Source organism: Malurus melanocephalus, unplaced genomic scaffold (assembly GCF_030028575.1).
Source record: "Malurus melanocephalus ecotype Western Australia unplaced genomic scaffold, MMel_1.1 scaffold_117, whole genome shotgun sequence".
Taxonomy (NCBI): domain Eukaryota; kingdom Metazoa; phylum Chordata; class Aves; order Passeriformes; family Maluridae; genus Malurus; species Malurus melanocephalus.
In genome coordinates this window covers 1,001,644-1,018,624 of record NW_026623349.1, presented here as the reverse complement: position 1 = coordinate 1,018,624, position 16,981 = coordinate 1,001,644, and the positions used below count along the sequence as shown (strand labels likewise).

Genomic DNA, 16,981 nt, shown 5'->3' with positions numbered 1-16,981 from the left:
ATGAGGAAAGGCTGAGGGAAAATGGGCCTGTTCAGCCTTGAGGAGAGGAAACAGAGGGGACCTTGTCAATGTCTGAGGATATGACAGGAGGGTATCAAGAGGATGGATCCAGGCTCTTGCCAGGAAGCTCCAGGGAGGAACAGGACAAGAGGAAAGAGGCACAATCTGATGCACAGGAAGTACCACCTGAACACATGGAAGAACTTCTTCMCTGCGTGGGTGACCAAGCACTAGAACAGACTGTCCTGCAAACTTTGATTTTATGTCATGCAACTCCTTCTTYCCACATTAGACAAACATAAATACACATCTTTTAATCATATGGCCATACACAGCCATTTTTCTCACCCAGTTTTCTCACCAGAGAGCGGAGATGCTTTGGAATGAGTCGGCAATGCACGAGAGAAAACTGCTAACTGCAAGGTCCATGTAATTGGTTACGGGAACTGGACCATGCATGCTAACCGCTATAGGAGACTCTAGGTACAAAAATGAGTGCCATACACATAATACATAAATGGTGTCCCGGAGAACTGAATTCTGGATCTGTATCCACAATACAACTCCTGATACCAAGATGCATTTCAGTCTCTAAACCCAAGAAATACATGCTCTAAACTCCTGTGTGATCCCTTTAGAATCACACCAGTGTGCTCCCCGAGCAGGGTCTATGTTTTGGAGAATCAGATGTCAAATTCCAAGACACTGTTTTGGGATATAGCTTTGTGGATTGAGTTCTCAAGAGYTGGAAAGAAAGGTTGAAAAAAATGAATAAATTGTCTCAAAATGCATTATTCAATGACCAGTTCTCCTTATTTATAGAAGCGGCAACAGAGCACTTAATTCAATGACTAGGATGTTGAAATGCAACCTTTCAGCTAGCCATACTAAGGTTAGGTGTAGACTGGATGAATTCACATTCTTAATTCCTGCAAAAATGGCTCACTTATGGCTTGTTCAGTGTAGAATAAACGTGACAGATTACAGACCACCACAAGCACTGATCCTCTCATTCATACTATTCAGTGTGCTAATACACATACCCATGATCCCAAATAGACAGGTAGAAAAGGCTCTTTCCTCTGTTGCAGAAAGAAAATAACCATTAAAGCGAACACATAAGGTGACAAGCCTCCCTCTTCAGGACGATCAACACAGCATAACTGTAAAAACAAATTGTGAAGTCATTGAAGTTTCAAGTGACACCATGAAAAATAATCTTCTAATTACTGTCACACTGAATACTGACAGAAACTCAGAGCTCTTACCAGACAGAGTTTGTTCTCAAGGTCTGCATATTTACTGCAGTTATCTTTACTACTGTGTTTTCAGTGTAAGAGYCATAGGATGCAGACTGGCAAAACAGACAGTATACAGCACATTTGCTAAAAATGATGACTCCTTTTGAGCAGATATAGTACATGTAAAAATTTTTTCTATTTTTAAAATTAATATTTTAATTTCAGACACACAGATTCTAGAACAAGTTACGTTAATTCACAAGGTAGTTTTCATCTTCAGTAGAGACAAACAGTTCATTTTCTTTCACGATGAATTAAGTTTGAGAAACCAGCAATTCTGTTTCATATACATTTCTCTGACTAGTCACTAGCTGGTAACAGAGCAGTCTGCATGCCGCTGAAGCTTAAAATTCCACTTTTGAAATTTAGTGSAAATGACCATACACAATAACTATTTTATAATTTATAAAATTTACAATTCATAAAAACTCATGTCCTTATTCCAATTCTTTTTCCAAGGACTCTTTCAACAAATTTTTCTAAACATAACTACAGGCAAAATATCAGAGTTCATTCAATATTTATTCACAGATAAGGGAATACAAATGACTCTCACCTTTGCCCAGTACCTGAAGGCAATCACTAAAGGTACGATAGTAGGTTCCAGCTTTCCAAGTGTAGCCAAATGGTTTGTTGTCAGACAAGCATTCTCATTCCCTGCACTCACTTTACAAATAAGGCCACTAAAATCCAAAAGGAAACAAAAGATCTTGGAGGTTTTGCAACAACATCCACAGGTCAGATAATATCTCACAGAACAGTGCAGCAGAAGGCTGCAAGGAAAGACTTGACAGCCTSTCAAAGACAGCATCTCTGCATGAGAAGCAGCATGCAATACTAATTTCATTTATGGTTAGGCTGAGATATATGCGTTATAATTTTCTGTAAAAATTTTTTAAGATACAATTAAAATTTAAGGATTTTTTTCTAATGGTATTAAATTACTGAATTGAAGAAGTTGTAGTATTTCTTTCCTTCATGAAACAAAAATGTCTTCCCATACCACATTCACCAGAAAACAGTTTATATGCTGTTTTCATGGAACATGAAATATTTTTCAACACTGAGAAATCAAGGTAGTAGCAAATAACTGGTAATATTTTTATCAGTAGCTATTTATAGAATGTTTCATGAATCTTAATTAATATTCATCAAATGGGCAAAATAAAATATCATTCACTTATTCTCAAAGTATTAGTGAAGCTAAGCAAACTGTTCTTAACCTTACAGAAGTCTATCATTTACTACGGTATGTACACTACCTATAAGAAAGGAAAGTTTCTGCTTAAGCAATAATCCCAAATGGAAGGGTAAGGGTACATGCTGGAAGCCATAATGGTTGAAGGGGTTGGGAAATACACAGCTGAGGACAGAACAACCCTTACCCTCTTATTCTAGGCTAGGAATGACTTGCCCATGAGTGTTAGTTTGTGTTTCAAGATCCATGGAACTGTAATAATTTAGTACAGAAACGTCATTTATCAGGAGTTGGTAATATAATTTACATTGCTATATACTATTAGAACACACAAAGTGACAACCGAGACCTTTGTTTTTCTCTGCACACCACCACTGGTACTCTAGCATGGAAATCTGCATCAACTTCCGTAAAAGATTCTAGGCGGGAGAAAGAAAAAGAAGAAGCCACATTAAGCATGGTATTGACAAAAAATGTGTTGAACTGAATTCAACTAAAGGAATACAACAGGTAGAAGTTCAGCTTTCTAATACAATGACTAATTTTGAGAAATATAAAGTACATGTGATGATTTACAAGAGTGACAGGATTAATATAAGTATTCTACATGTGATGGGAAGAACTTGGTCCATACAATAAGCACTGTTAGGAAAATACTGAGGAAAACCAGAACTTTTCAAAATTTATATATAGACAGTAGGTATAGTTTAGAAGGTGTATTTTGGTTAAGAGCTGGCTTCAAGTAATACAGGCATACAGGCAGATCAACGGCACCTGCAGAATAACATCAGTGTGAAAAATAAAAAGCTAGCGTTACATCACTACTACACAGAAAGAAATTTGTTTTTCATGCTTATCTGACAACACTTTATGTAAATATAGAAGAGGCTTGTCGATACGTTGCTATGTCCTTTTGCTATGCTTTGTTTGTTTTTTCCTCTTATTCTTGATATAGTTTTCCAAATATGATTCAGCCATGTTTTGATCTTAACACTAAAAAAGTACAAATGCCAATATGGTCCTTTCTCTAAGTGGTGTYTATTGATCCAAATTAGACTTATTTTTTAATACCTCACTGATTCAGTGGGCCAGGAAGAAAGGAAACTATCAAACAATTTTAGATAGTCAATTCAAAATCCTGAAATGACAAGGTTTTTTGTGATGTTACTTAGCCAACTGGACACCTAATTTCATTGAAAATAATCTTGCTTTTGCCACTGDGGTACCTCAAACACATAGTGCTCTATCCCTGTATCTTCTCACTCACAGAGAAGACTTTAAACAACATGCTAATGTAAATATCGCTTGCTTTTGAGATACATTAGTGATCCTAACTTCTTAYGAGATCTGGGTCTTCATTCCTCTAATCTGAACGAAAAATAACCCCATTCTCAGTAATGGTAATTTGACTAGATTATAAAATGCACATACAATGATGGTGGGGGTGCCACTGAGAAAATATAGGTCAGTAAACAGACAGGTTTTGAAACATACAGTCTGGGTTCCCAACTRTGGGCATAAAGCAAGGCAAGAAAGCAGTGACGCTACTTTTTGCAATCTGTATTTTAAAAGAACAGAGTTTTAAGCCCCCCATATTTTATTTTTTTCTTGSCTACATATGCTTGATCTGGTTTCAGTAAGTGCATTTTCAAAGGACCTTAACTTTACTTCTCTGAATTAATGCCCAGAGTTACATTCATTACCTGAAAAAAACCCCACWTGTCTGTATGCAGTCATTTGTACATGGCCTTACCTGCAGTAACAGACATGTGCACATAATTATAGAAGACACCTCAATGTGAAAGTACATTACTGGGTTTCTGTTACATGTGAAARAACTTAGGCTACTTTCTGTACTATGCTTGGCTAATAGAGCAGGCTGGGGAAAGAAGAGCAGCAGAGGCTACCTCATGTGTAATGACATCTTCACTTCTAATGTATAAGATGGCTTCCCACTAGGAATTTCTCATATCATAAAAATAACGGAACTTTAGTCCTCATAACACTGAATATTAAACCAAAAGTAGTTCTGCCACTGTATTCTTTTCTGCAGTATTTTACTCACATCTTACTAAAAAAAGAATAGCATGTGGTGTATAACACTGAATATTAAACCAAAAGTAGTTCTGCCCAGGTATTCTTTTCTGCAGTATTTTTCAGTCTCATATCTTACTAAAAAAAAGAATAGCATGTGGTGTACCTGCGCAACAGAGGTTAAATTCAACAACAACAAGCAGTAATAATTTAATGGAATTGAGAAGGCAGCATTTTTTTCTTACCACTGTTCTGGAGATTTTCTTGCACAAGTAAGAGAACATCTGGTTGAGACATCTGTCAATAAAAGGAATAAAGCTGTTTTTTTATCAACCACCTGTCAGAAAGGTGATTTTCAAATTTAAACGGCTTGTAGGTGTTCTTGACTATTATTAAGTAGTATCAAAAGGAACGGGAACTCTGCTTGTTTTGAGGGACAAAAAATAATCCTGGAGTAATTGTAGGTAAAGTTATTTTTACCTCTATCAAAGACTTGATTATGGTAAAAAAACTCCCACCAACATAATTACTGTTTCACTGTGCTTAAATATGACTGCATTCTGACATAGTAGATTTAGATCATGTCAAAAATTGGAATTACATGTTTTTCAAAATTATATGCAATTTATTAACTTGGATCATTCTTTGTTTCCTAAAGAAATTGTTGAATTCTTACAATGCGACTGCAGATCAACTGCAGCAGGAATAAGTTTAAATAAGGAATCAAGCCTTTGATTGCTTTCCAAAGTTCAAGCACAAATATGCATAGAATCAATTAACATGACAAATCAAGACTTTCAACTACTCCACATATAAATAACACAATAGGGTTTCATGGCTCAAATACAACCTAGTAGTCAAAATGTGCATGTGTGAATATATCAATACAAAACCAGGATCAACACAGAAACAAGATCACAGAAGTGCCATTTAATCCAGCTGTTAGAGAACAGAAACAGTCATCTGTCTCATAACACTGCTATAGTACAGATGGTTTAAGTGTTTTCAGAAGAAGTTTTAATAAAACACAAAGCTGTCTTATACTGCCTGATCACTACTGCTCTGTGAAGAAAGGGATGTTATTTTAACATCAGACCAGCTCTGTGTTTACCCAATGGGCTTTTAGAAAATCAATTATTTTACCACACTGTAAAATATATTTAAAATATAATCTACATAAAGATGCAAACATTCAAAACCACTTACACGTACATAACAAAATGGCCTTACTTACACTGGCAGGAAACTGGATATCTATGTTTATGTCTGAAGTTTTGAAACCAAATCTGCTATATGAGGAGCCATACAATCTTAATGAACACTCTGCAAGAAAAAGAATCATACTTCATTTACACTCTGCCTAATTCYAAGTCTGTAGCTACTTTAGAGCATTGTTAATATGTCTTAAATCTACACCTGATTTTGAAAACCACAGGAACAGCAGAAGGGTCTTCCAACAGCCCAGAATTACTATTAAATCCTGCCCTCCATGCTATCGCTGATAAAGGCTGATCATGAAGGTCAAATCCTCCCCACATCCTTTTCATCTTCACTTTTTACTACAGGCCTGTTTGGGTCATGAGCGCTATTGTAATTTAACTCAAAACTCAGTTAAATTGCTACATCATGTTCAATAAGTCTAACGAACATGCTGGTTTAGATGAACATGCAGTTTTCATTTCATAAGCTGTTGGGGATTTGGTTTTGGTTGATTTCTTTTTTGTTTGTTCAGTTTTTATTGTTAAGTTGGCATATCTAACACTTAAAACAAATTGGAAATACCTGGCAATTTTTGACGCAGCAAGTTTTCCATCAGTGTTTTAATGTTAAGCCTTTCTTCTAGATCTTCATTATTTAAGCCAAACTCCTGCACTACATTTTCAATAGCAATACAGATAGCTTGTATCTGGGAAGGTGTCGGAGGAGGAAGAGCTGTCAGCAGTTGTTCTTCTTGCTTTTCCTTTCAAGAAAATAAGACCAGCGTAATGAGTTTCTTGAGCTGCTTTAYGTGCTAGATTGAATGCCAACAACCCATCTCAAGTAATACCACTACCACAGATTTTCCAGATAATGTGCGYAGTTGGAAGCAATAAAGAATCTGATACTTCAGGAGGCTTCAGTAATATTCAGAGGTACATATGTATATATATTTTATGTATATATATATATATATATACACATGCACACATACTTGGCACATAAAAAAAAATCACCAGTTCTTTCATCACCTATGACGTGTGAAAAGGTAGGAGCTAAAGAGGACAAACCAGAAAATTTGCATAAGATGTATTTTTGTCCACTTCAAGCAGAGAAAGTTGAAGAATATACTTCTTTAAAAAAAGTAGAATTGATGTTAAGCTGGATGTCATTTTGATGCTTATGCTCAAAATAAACCTATTTCCTTCACATATAAACAAGTTCTGTAATACTTCAAGAATGCTTATTTTTTACAGTATTTCTGAATTGAAATATTCACTCTGACATACAGGTTATAATTTCTAAATCTGCCATACCAACAATGCTTGCTTATTGMTACTCCTCGTTGTAAAAGCCAGGTCCCAAGCTTACTGTTTTAATCAATATCACTAAGAAAAAGATTAAAACATAGTGAAAACTAAGCAATTWTAAAAGCAGTGCAGTTTCATTGTCATTACTGAGGGGTGAGGAAGGTTTAATTAAACTACTGTTTATACCTTTTCTTGTGCTTAACTCACCTTTAAGATTTTCTTGTGTCTTTTGTCTTTAATATGTTTATGAGCAAAAGCCACTGACTCAATCAAAACATCACACAGTTTGCAGGTGTATTTTGCTGATGGGTAGCTTCGAGGTTGCTAAAATAAAAGCAGTAAAAAGAGTAAAAACAGTAAAAAGAGCCCCAAAATATATAAAGCTATTACTTTCACTTCATTCAATACCTTTGTTAAGTTAAATAACTTCCTCTGAAATCTGTACCCACTCACTTTAGCCTCCCATATTGGCCATCAAAAGGTCTGTGCATCAAATACAGTGTCAGAAGAACGACACCATGTCGATTACACCCAATCACTCTCTCTTTCACAGGAGGAAATACCCRATGTCCATGTGAGACTATAGTAATTGAATAAACCAATCCTCCAGAATTTTAGTTAAGATCAGATGTTATTCCAGGAATTAAAGGAGAGACTTTTTTGAGCTTGAATTTTTATCAATATTGTAGTAAAAATCCCCAAAAGATAACCTGTCTTCTTTTTACAACTCATTAACAGCAATAATGTTACTTAAATTCTATAACTAAACTTTCTAGCTACAATAAGAGATATYGCTAAAAGTGTGCCCTCCACAATGTATTACAGGCAAAAAAATAAGAGAGGTCTATCTGTATAAGTAAAGACAGCGGCACCTTCTTTAGCCTGTAAATGTAGTCTCGCTTCAATCGTTCTTCAGCTTGCTGCAGCCCCAGAAGTTCTTTTGCCGACAGCACAGATTCGTCTATGACTGGATTATCCACTTCATCATGATCATACTCATCTTTTCTAGTTCTTCTYGATCTTCTTGGTTTTCTAAGCTTCTTAATTTCTTAAAAAGAGTTATGAGCGCAAACATGTCAAATAACTGCACTGCCACACAGTATTTTAAAGACAATTTTTCCAATTAACATTCTACTTACTTGCAAGTCAAAGAAGGCACAATTCACCTAGCTAGGTATGGTTTCACAATCTGTTCTGGGCAAGTCTGATAACAGTGAGTGTGTATTAATGTCATAGCCCATAGTACCTTTGTCCCAAACTACAAATAAACCTACTAATTTGCCCCACTGAAGACAACRAACTTATTTAGATACTTTGGTAATACTGGAAAAAAACCCAAAATACTAAATACAATAGATTTCACTGSCTACCTGAGATGTATCTGTCTGTCATTATAATGAAAAGACAGAATGTATTATCCCAAGATTTCAGAATGCCTGGTCAGGCTTTGGTAGGTGAATAAGGTAGGCTACAGGTACAACAGAATTAAAAAGTGTAGGCAAATTTTAATGATTTATAAGAGCTAACGGCACTATGATATGGCTTAGCTRACATATGACAATTTATTAACAGGCGATTATTACCAGTGATAATGCCATTTGCCTTTATAAAGCAGTATATGGATCAGTATTACCTTCACAATATTAGACAAGTGAAAACAAGTAAGCGCCATTGCTGACTTACAGAGAATAAAGAATGGACTTGCTAGATATTTGCACATTGCTTAATAAAGCTGTAAAACTGTAATAATAATAATATAGCTTAAAAAGCCTGTTATGTCTACGGCAAAAGTTATGGAATGAATRAATGTAAATACCACTTCTACTTTTAGGCAAATTTTGTCATTCTGAAGAAGTTGCTATTGGCCCAAAGCCAAATACCTGTAAAAATCATCTCAGGAATGAATATACAGAGGTCAGATTTTCACACATGACTTCAGATCACATCTTGYCTTTCATTTGCACAGATATACACGATGTCCCACTRCGTGGAATTTCTAAAGTTTCCTTCTTTTAAGAAAGTTAATGCAACTTTCTTAGACTCCCAATCCTTCATCATAGTATGGGGCTTTAATTTGTAATAATTAAAAAGACTCAAAAAACCTCCAGATAAACTGCTCTACCAAATACATTTACAAAGTTTCTTTTCTGTGACCACAATTTTTGTCTCAAATMATAAGCAAAAAGGAAAAACACAGCTGTGTATTTTTGACCAGTTATTTGATTCAGTTCACCAAACAGCATGCGTTGGTGATGTAAACAGTACTAGGACAAGAACAGTAATGTAATTTCTTTCTTTCACCAGCAGCACAAGTTTAAACTAGAATAAACAGAATTTAGACCTAATAGGTTGCAGTAGCAATACATCAAAAAATACTCCAGGGAGCAGAAATGGAAGTCTGAGCTTCTGAGTCTTCCGCATCTCTTCCATTTTTGCAGTGACACTTCTGCTCAAATTCCTAAGATGCACCACAGCTGTTTGACTACATTTTTAACTAATCAGTGTAGATAGAACCTGAAGGCCTATTAAAGTCTTCACAGAAAAGCCTATGACCACTACCTACTTATCAACTATTTCTGTAGCCAACAGGTAGCTTTAAAAAAAATTAAATACTTCTAATATTTGGTAGGTACAGTGGTGACAATCTAATTATAGGTTAATGATTAAATAAGTACTAAAGGCAAGTTAAAGCTGCAGGTAAAACCGTTTCTCAGAGATTTGGTAAACTTCCTTATGAGCAAGGAAAGGTAATGAAAAGCATAACTGCATAAAATATTTCAAGTAAATGCTAAAAGAAACATTTTAGTAATTTTGCTACCTGACACATGTAAAACTTTTGAGGAGACCTTAAGAGGTGAGCTGTGCCATGCCTGTGCTTCACAGCAGGATGAAATGAACTTTGTCAAATCTAGGCAATGTTCAACCTGTTCTTAAAACCTTTCACGTACCTTTTCTATGAGCTACCCAGACAATCTCTCCAGTAGTTCCCTAGCTTTATTTTTAGAAACTTGCCCTTTATTCCTCATCTGAACCTTTCCTGCTCAATTTTAGGCCCACTGCTTGTGTCCCATCTAGTGGAAAGAAACAAGACAGTTTACTACACCAGCTTTTTATGGCCTTCCTAGACAGAGGAAGATTGTTACTATGCCTCCTTAGTCTTTTCATTTTGCAGAGATTGAGCATTGCTCAGAGTTTTAATAGCTGCAGCTTCCTATGTGTCTTGACAATCTTCTTGCTCTTCTTTGGAATGCTTCCAATTTACTCATGTAAGTGGGGGTGCCAAAACTGGACAGAGTACTGCAGTTGAATTTACAGAAGACTCAGAAAAAGAGTACTTCAGACTRTGAGATGTTTCTCATGCCTCACAAGATACTGACTACACATTAGCATCTTCTGATTCACTATCATTTCAGATTCTTCTCTGAAAAAAATACTACTTTATACTTTTCCTCCTTAATTTGCACAGTTGATAATCCTACTTAAAAAACAGTATTCATCCTTCGTATTTCATCCTATATGTAGGCCATTATTCCAATTGTACAAAGTAACTTTAACTGACCTKCCTGTTTTTCTGCATTCCATTCCTAGCAGCTCCACAGCATATTCAATTGCATAGCATGCAATTAATAAGTCTGCTGTCTTCATTCATCATTAGAGTAGTATAATAAACACTGAATGGAATAGAATCATCATTCACTTGATGTTCGCTTACTACTTTCCGTAACTTCGACAAACGCTTTAGTAGTTTCTGAGTATAGCTACCTAATTAGCTCAGAAAGTATCTTACAATCGTTTAATCCAGACAATTCTCCACTAGTTTACATACAGAACTGTCACATATGAGCAACTAAAGTAGTACAGTATACTAGTACCAGCAATAGCTACCAACTGCCTTTTTTTAATCAGTCCTCTGTGGACATGGAAAAGAAATCAGGCTTGGCATATCTTTTCCTTAACAAAACCATACTTACTACTACTTATCTTTGTTATTTTTCAAACACTTACAGCATATTATATTATTTGTTCCAAAAYTGACTTCCAAGATTAAAGTTGCACACAATTATTTTAATTCCAATTTTAAGAGACACTTCGCTTTCCTGTGATAAGCAGCTTACTTCCCCTGAGTAAGTTCTCAAATGTGAGTGGTTCCAAAAATCTATTTAAGTGTGCTTCTGAAGTTTCACAAAAAAAAAAACCCAACTTCACGAGATCCAATAAATTGAAGAACAAACTTGTGAACACTCTGTGCCCTCTCCTCATGTGAGGCTGAGTTGTGTGCAGCTTATTTCTAACAATGAAAGACACTGGGCACCTGCTCACAGTTTATCTTTCTAGTGACAGCTAGTATCAAGGGAAAGGACATTTAATTCCTGGACTTCCTGGTATCAACTGGCAATAGTTTTATTTCTCAGCAGAGGGTCTGATCACTACTGTGTTTAGCTCCTGCTCCTAACTGAAACAAGACAGGCTTCACATCAACTGGTGTTCTGTGTTGGCAGCACCACATCCATGCCTTAGTCTTTCTTATTTCACATACTCATATTCTTGATATTCTTTGAAGCTTCCTTTTTCTGCTTTACTTGCATTCAATGAAAATATTATGGTATTGCTCACTTTGTCCTCCCTTACCCTGCCCTTCCTTACATTCCAATGTTTTGAGTTTGTACTTCCATTATCAGTACCAACTACACACAGGAAGTTCAATATGTATGGAGAACTAGACTTGTTATTGCTGTACTAAGTACTCACAATACTGACTAGGCACTGWTTTCAATCTTCATTAAAACACATCRTTACACACCTCATCATTAGCTCCAAAAACCTTACCCTGTTATCAACCTAATTGAAGAATCCCCTACCAGCCTTGACATATTCCATCAAATTGTACAGGGAAAACTGCAAACAGGGACACTACACAGATGCTGCAATCTGCTTACTCATACTGCTCATAAACTAAACTATAAAGACAACATTATCTATAAAACAAGTTCTGTATCATTTGCTGTAACCATTTGTTTACAATGCTAAAAGAACAGTGCAATACACAGTTTCCAATAAACGAAAGAACAAAAATTCCTTTTTGCTTTAAAAGTGAATCTTGAAATTCTACTTTTCAGTAACACATGTAGGAAGTTACTTTACTGGATAGCTATGTAAAAACAAACAAATGYGCTTACCAGAACTTCCTTTTTGTGTGTCTGCCACATCTTTGCTCATTAAATCTTCCTGAAGTTGTCGTCTTACACTTCTGTTTCCAGCACCTTCCACCTCATGAAAAGAGTCCTTTCTTGTCCTGCCATGCCCAGGAATCCAGGCAACAGATCGGTACTCTCTCCAGGTGTCAGAAGTACTRCGGTGGTCATCAGATATCCACTTCTTTATTAGGTCTTTTTGGGTGTCATTTAACTTTGCCCCTTGACTGTAAGYTGTGTTTTTAAGTGAATTTGGGCTACTCAAAACACTACGTGGCCCTCGCCTGGGACTGCTTCCATAACGACCTGGAGTTCCCTTTTTCTTTTGCAAACTGGTATCTATTTTATTGCTATAGCCACTTCCATATTCATCCATGACTTGGTAGCCTTTCTGCAAGGGACTTCCTTTCGATTCTTCTTGAATTTCCTGTTCCTTATTTTGTTTGGCAAAGTAAGATTTTGCAGCATCTCCCATGGTTATTGCTTTTCAATTCAGTGATTCCCTCCTAGAAATCAAAAAGTTAAAAGCTGTGCTTTAGAACCAGTCAMGCAATGAACATTGGCTACTAATTGGTATGGAAATCTCAATAATCAAAGTCCTGGCTTGAACTAACCCAAGAAAAGGCAGTCCAAAGCTCAGCTAGGTCTCTTCTTTCGGAATGTCTAACACCTATGGGKGGTTTACAAAATGCAGAGAGGGCTGTGGCTTTTCCAGGAACTAAGGTCTAGACACMTTTAGGAGAGATAGCAAATTTTAAGAGTCTGCATCAGTCTCAGCTGATACAGGAACGCTCTGAAAGAGTGGCTGAAGGAATTTCATGGCATGTAGATTATGTAGGAGGGAACAGTGAGGATAGCCCCAAAGCCATTCTRCTTATCAGAAGATGCCCACAGATGTCCTCTTTGCCCACAGCAGACACTGTTTACCTTGTTAAGAATGAAAATTGGGATCATCACAGAAGACACAGATGCAGAAGCTAAGATGCAATCTAGTTGTTAAGCAAATATGATATATTGGTTTATAAAAATGAAAAAATAATGTGCACTCTGCACATTTTAACCAGACCACCATTGTGCCAAATAATCTCACATTACTCAGTGTTAAGCACTCCTACTGCATATTACTTCAGCATTGTTTGAAACATCTGGGCCCCTGAATTGCTCGCATACCCACACCTCTTTCCTTGGTTACATCCATGTCCTGACTGCAAAACACTTACATACAGCTTAACTCCAATGTTGGCCAAAGAGCCATGTGGACTGTGAAAGGAGGAACCACTGGAAGAGACTGTGTAAAACATGTTAAGTGGCAGAGTTCTCACCAACACTGTTTATAATTAAATATAGACAAATACAATCAAACAAAATAGAATTTCTCTTTCAAAATACATRAATGTAGGTGTTTAGAATATAGATAAAGCTGTAAAGTTATGTAAAGAGCATTTTTAAGCACCTGAACATCAGAAAATTCCCTTCTGTTGCCTTTAATATGGGAGTAGGGCACCTAGCTTTTTTCATTTTTTAAGTTCTGCAGGCCACAAAGCCTTTCTAAGCGTCTCAGTGACAGCTCATTACAGGCCTGAGACTTTCATTGTTTATGCCCATCTTAAGATAGTTTTTTGCTCCTACACAAGCAACAAGGCCAATAGGATTCCTGCCTTAAACGCCAGAATTCTTACTCAGTTATGTACTCTCTAGAAATGCAGTTGCTTCAGCTAAGAGCAGAAAGGTTTCAAACGCACGAAGTGTACTTGCTTCCTGTTTTAAGGCAAGAAACTGCTGTCAAACCCGAATTTCAGAGTGACCTAAACCCCCACAAGCAACGCCCACACCCTGCCGCCAGGCTGGATGACGACACCTCCCTGCACTGGAAGGAAGCAGAAAAGTCAAAGTTTACACTCGCCTTCGCCTCCCAGCCACTAGAGGTGCGAGCCTGGCGTAGGCAGGGGCAGGGGTCTGCCCGGGGGGTCAGCAGCATCCCAGATGGGCACGGCACGGCTGCCTGCGGGGCAGAAGCAATGCCGGCCAAGCTGCCAGAGGAACGCAGGCGGAGGCGTTAACGATACCGGCGCAGGAAACACACTACGTGGGCCAGGGCTCCCTTGCCCCCACGCCGCAGCTCCCCGCACGCTCCTCCTCGTCTTCCTACAGACTGACGAAGATCCCCAGCCCTTTCCTGCCAACCCCSGACCCCAGTGCAGAGACTGTGGCGCAGTATCCCCCAGACCTGCCGCCTCAGCCGGACACAGCCCGCGAGCAGAGGGGCCGCGGCAGGGCCGGGCAGGGAGGGAGCGAGAGATGGAGGGAGGGAGAGRGGGAGGCAAAGGGGCGGGCGAGGGGGACAGGACGCCGACGGACACCGCCCGCCGCCGGGAAAGGCCTGGCCCTACAGCCGGCTACCGAGAGAAGGGCACTCACCGCCCGCTACCGCCGGCCCGCCCGCCGCCCAGGGCTCGCCATTGTACCGCGACGGAAGCGGCGCCGGTCCCTCGGCGCGCCCGATCCGCGCGGGTCTTCCGGCAGCGCGGGCCCGCCCTCCGCGCCCGGCGGGGCGGGACGGGACGGGACGGGACGGGACGGCACGGGGCAGGACGCGGACGTGAGGGCGGTGCGGCTGGGAGTGGGTGCCGAAAGCTCGCCTGACCCAGCACCAACCTGTCAAGTAGATCAGGGCACTAAGTGCTGCGTCCAAGTCTTTCCTCAAACCTCCAGGCTTGGTGACTCCACTACCTCCCTAGGCAGCCCACTGCCGCTGTAATCACCCTTTCTGTGAAGAGATTCCTGCTCATGTACAMCTTGAGCCTCCCTGGCGCGGCTTGAGGCTCTGCCTTCTTGTCCTTTCACCTGCTGCCTGTGAGAAGAGGCCGACCCCCACCTGGCTGCACCCGCCTTTCATGCACCTGTAGAAAGCGGTAAAGTATCCCCTGAGCCGTCTCCAGGCAAAACACGTCCGGCTCCCTCAGCCTTCTTCGCAGGATTTGTGCTCCTGGCTCTTGCCCAGCTCCACTGCCCTTCTCTGGACATGCTCCTGCACCTCAGTGATCTTGCAGTGAGGATCCCAAACATGAATACCAGATTTGAGGTGTGGCCTTACCAGTGCTGAGTACAGGGGGACAATCACTGCCGTGGTCCTGCTGGCCACACTGTTGCTGATACAGGCCAGGATGGCATTGGCCCTCTTGGTCGTTGAAAAAGGTGAATCCTGTGCATTGCAGTCATCTCCCCAAAAATGCAATGGAAAATAAATGGATTGGACCAGCCGTCACAAAACCAGTACAGTATAAGCAAGAACTGCATAATATGTCCTGAATGTAATGTTGTTGGCTCTTCTGTGGGAAAACTGAAGATATCGCTGCACTGCTGTATACCAAACCCAACACAGTCATAACAGCCTGTGTGTCTCATCAAACCAGCCCCCCTGCTGAAGTAACAGAGCAAATTACTCATAAGAAACAAACCCACAAATTACAGGAAGTGGGAAAACCTGGGGCAGATGGGAAAATGGACACATACCTGGTTTCATGTAGAAAAAACCCTTCTACTTCCCATCTCATTAAATTGCTCTTCTCACTGGAATAAGTGACCTGTGTGTTTTATCAATATTGCTTGCACTTGCACTTGCAGCTTCACCCTGTTTCTGTATGCTCTCTTTACCTGATTTACTGACTTGTTTGGAAGGGTCTCTTCCTACCATGCTTTTGCATTCATATTTATGGAAATAAGGTGTTCTCAATAAACCTCATGAGGTGGTCCTCATGAGAATTCACCTCCCCATTCCAATTCAGATTTCCTTGGTAAACTGTGTGCAAGTATATAAGTTTTGAAGACAAGTAAATAGCAGAAACTTCCCAGAATAATYTATGGTACCTTTCCAAGACAGGAATTTATAGCCTAGTGCTTTGCATTAACAGTTGGGAGATATTTTTGCCTTCCCTTCTATTACCCTTTCTTGGTGAGATACATTCTGGAGAGGGCCTGGCATGCAAGGATAGCATAACAAAACAATTGTAGTAAGGAGATGTGGACGGTATCAAACACGAAAACATTTCTCAATCCTGCCTTGCCTCCTTGTTCCAAAAAATTGTGGAGTCTGCAAGCTCAGCATGTTTCATGTCATCTTCCATTGGCTGTGGTGGATCAAACATTTTTGGTCTGATGAAAGCTTGTCACAAGTGCACCCATGGCAAGCTGTCTAAAGTTTCTGTCCYTTTTATGAAACTAAAATTCCTATGGTTTTTATAAAACTCAATGATTCTGGATTAAATTTCAATTGGATTATCGTATACTTAAATACTAGCATTTTCCAGGATCAGACAAAAATAAGAGGAAATGAGCTACAAGTGTCATATGTTCTAAATACACATGCCACTTGGAAAGCCTGAATTTTGATCAGCTGAGATTTTTTCCTGAAGAGGTAGCATGAAGATGCAATTAGTCAGCTTTTGTGAGAAAAAGTAAACTTAGCATGTTGAGTACAAATATAGGAAATAGGAAAGATGACTAGCAGAACTTGCTGAATTTATCTGCAATAAAAGAAAACAAAGGACAGAAACTGAAAAACAGCAGAAGAGTACAACTCACTAAATCAAGTAAGATCAACCAGATGCATAAAGACTGAGCTTAAAGAAAAAAATCAACAGTACCGGGCATCATAATATTGTATTTCATTGTTGAAGAAATGTAGTCTCTGAAATTTTTTGAGTACTGATCTCAAATCTGCTGCAAACATTTTGTTCCAGCTTAAAGCAA

At 38.9% G+C, this 16,981-nt stretch overlaps 1 protein-coding gene across 4 annotated transcripts in view; it reads right to left on the bottom strand.

Annotated features, from left to right (window-relative positions):
- The window catches only part of TUT7 (terminal uridylyl transferase 7), a 33,785-nt gene extending 18,165 nt beyond the window's left edge, over nucleotides 1-15,620 (bottom strand). For 3 of the 4 annotated variants that reach the window (XM_057369995.1, XM_057369998.1, XM_057369997.1), the window contains exons 1-10: nucleotides 14,651-14,714; nucleotides 12,218-12,738; nucleotides 7,913-8,088; nucleotides 7,248-7,364; nucleotides 6,316-6,493; nucleotides 5,768-5,856; nucleotides 4,779-4,830; nucleotides 2,849-2,918; nucleotides 1,858-1,984; nucleotides 1,044-1,163 (exon numbers count right to left, since the gene is read on the bottom strand). In XM_057369995.1, the coding sequence (XP_057225978.1) occupies nucleotides 1,044-1,163; nucleotides 1,858-1,984; nucleotides 2,849-2,918; nucleotides 4,779-4,830; nucleotides 5,768-5,856; nucleotides 6,316-6,493; nucleotides 7,248-7,364; nucleotides 7,913-8,088; nucleotides 12,218-12,707 (1,419 nt within the window). In that variant the 5' untranslated portion in view covers nucleotides 12,708-12,738; nucleotides 14,651-14,714. Of the gene's footprint in view, nucleotides 1-1,043; nucleotides 1,164-1,857; nucleotides 1,985-2,848; nucleotides 2,919-4,778; nucleotides 4,831-5,767; nucleotides 5,857-6,315; nucleotides 6,494-7,247; nucleotides 7,365-7,912; nucleotides 8,089-12,217; nucleotides 12,739-14,650; nucleotides 14,715-15,326 lie in introns of those variants that run through there. The other variant, XM_057369996.1, reaches the window with a different exon arrangement.
- Nucleotides 15,621-16,981: the final 1,361 nt, after the last annotated feature.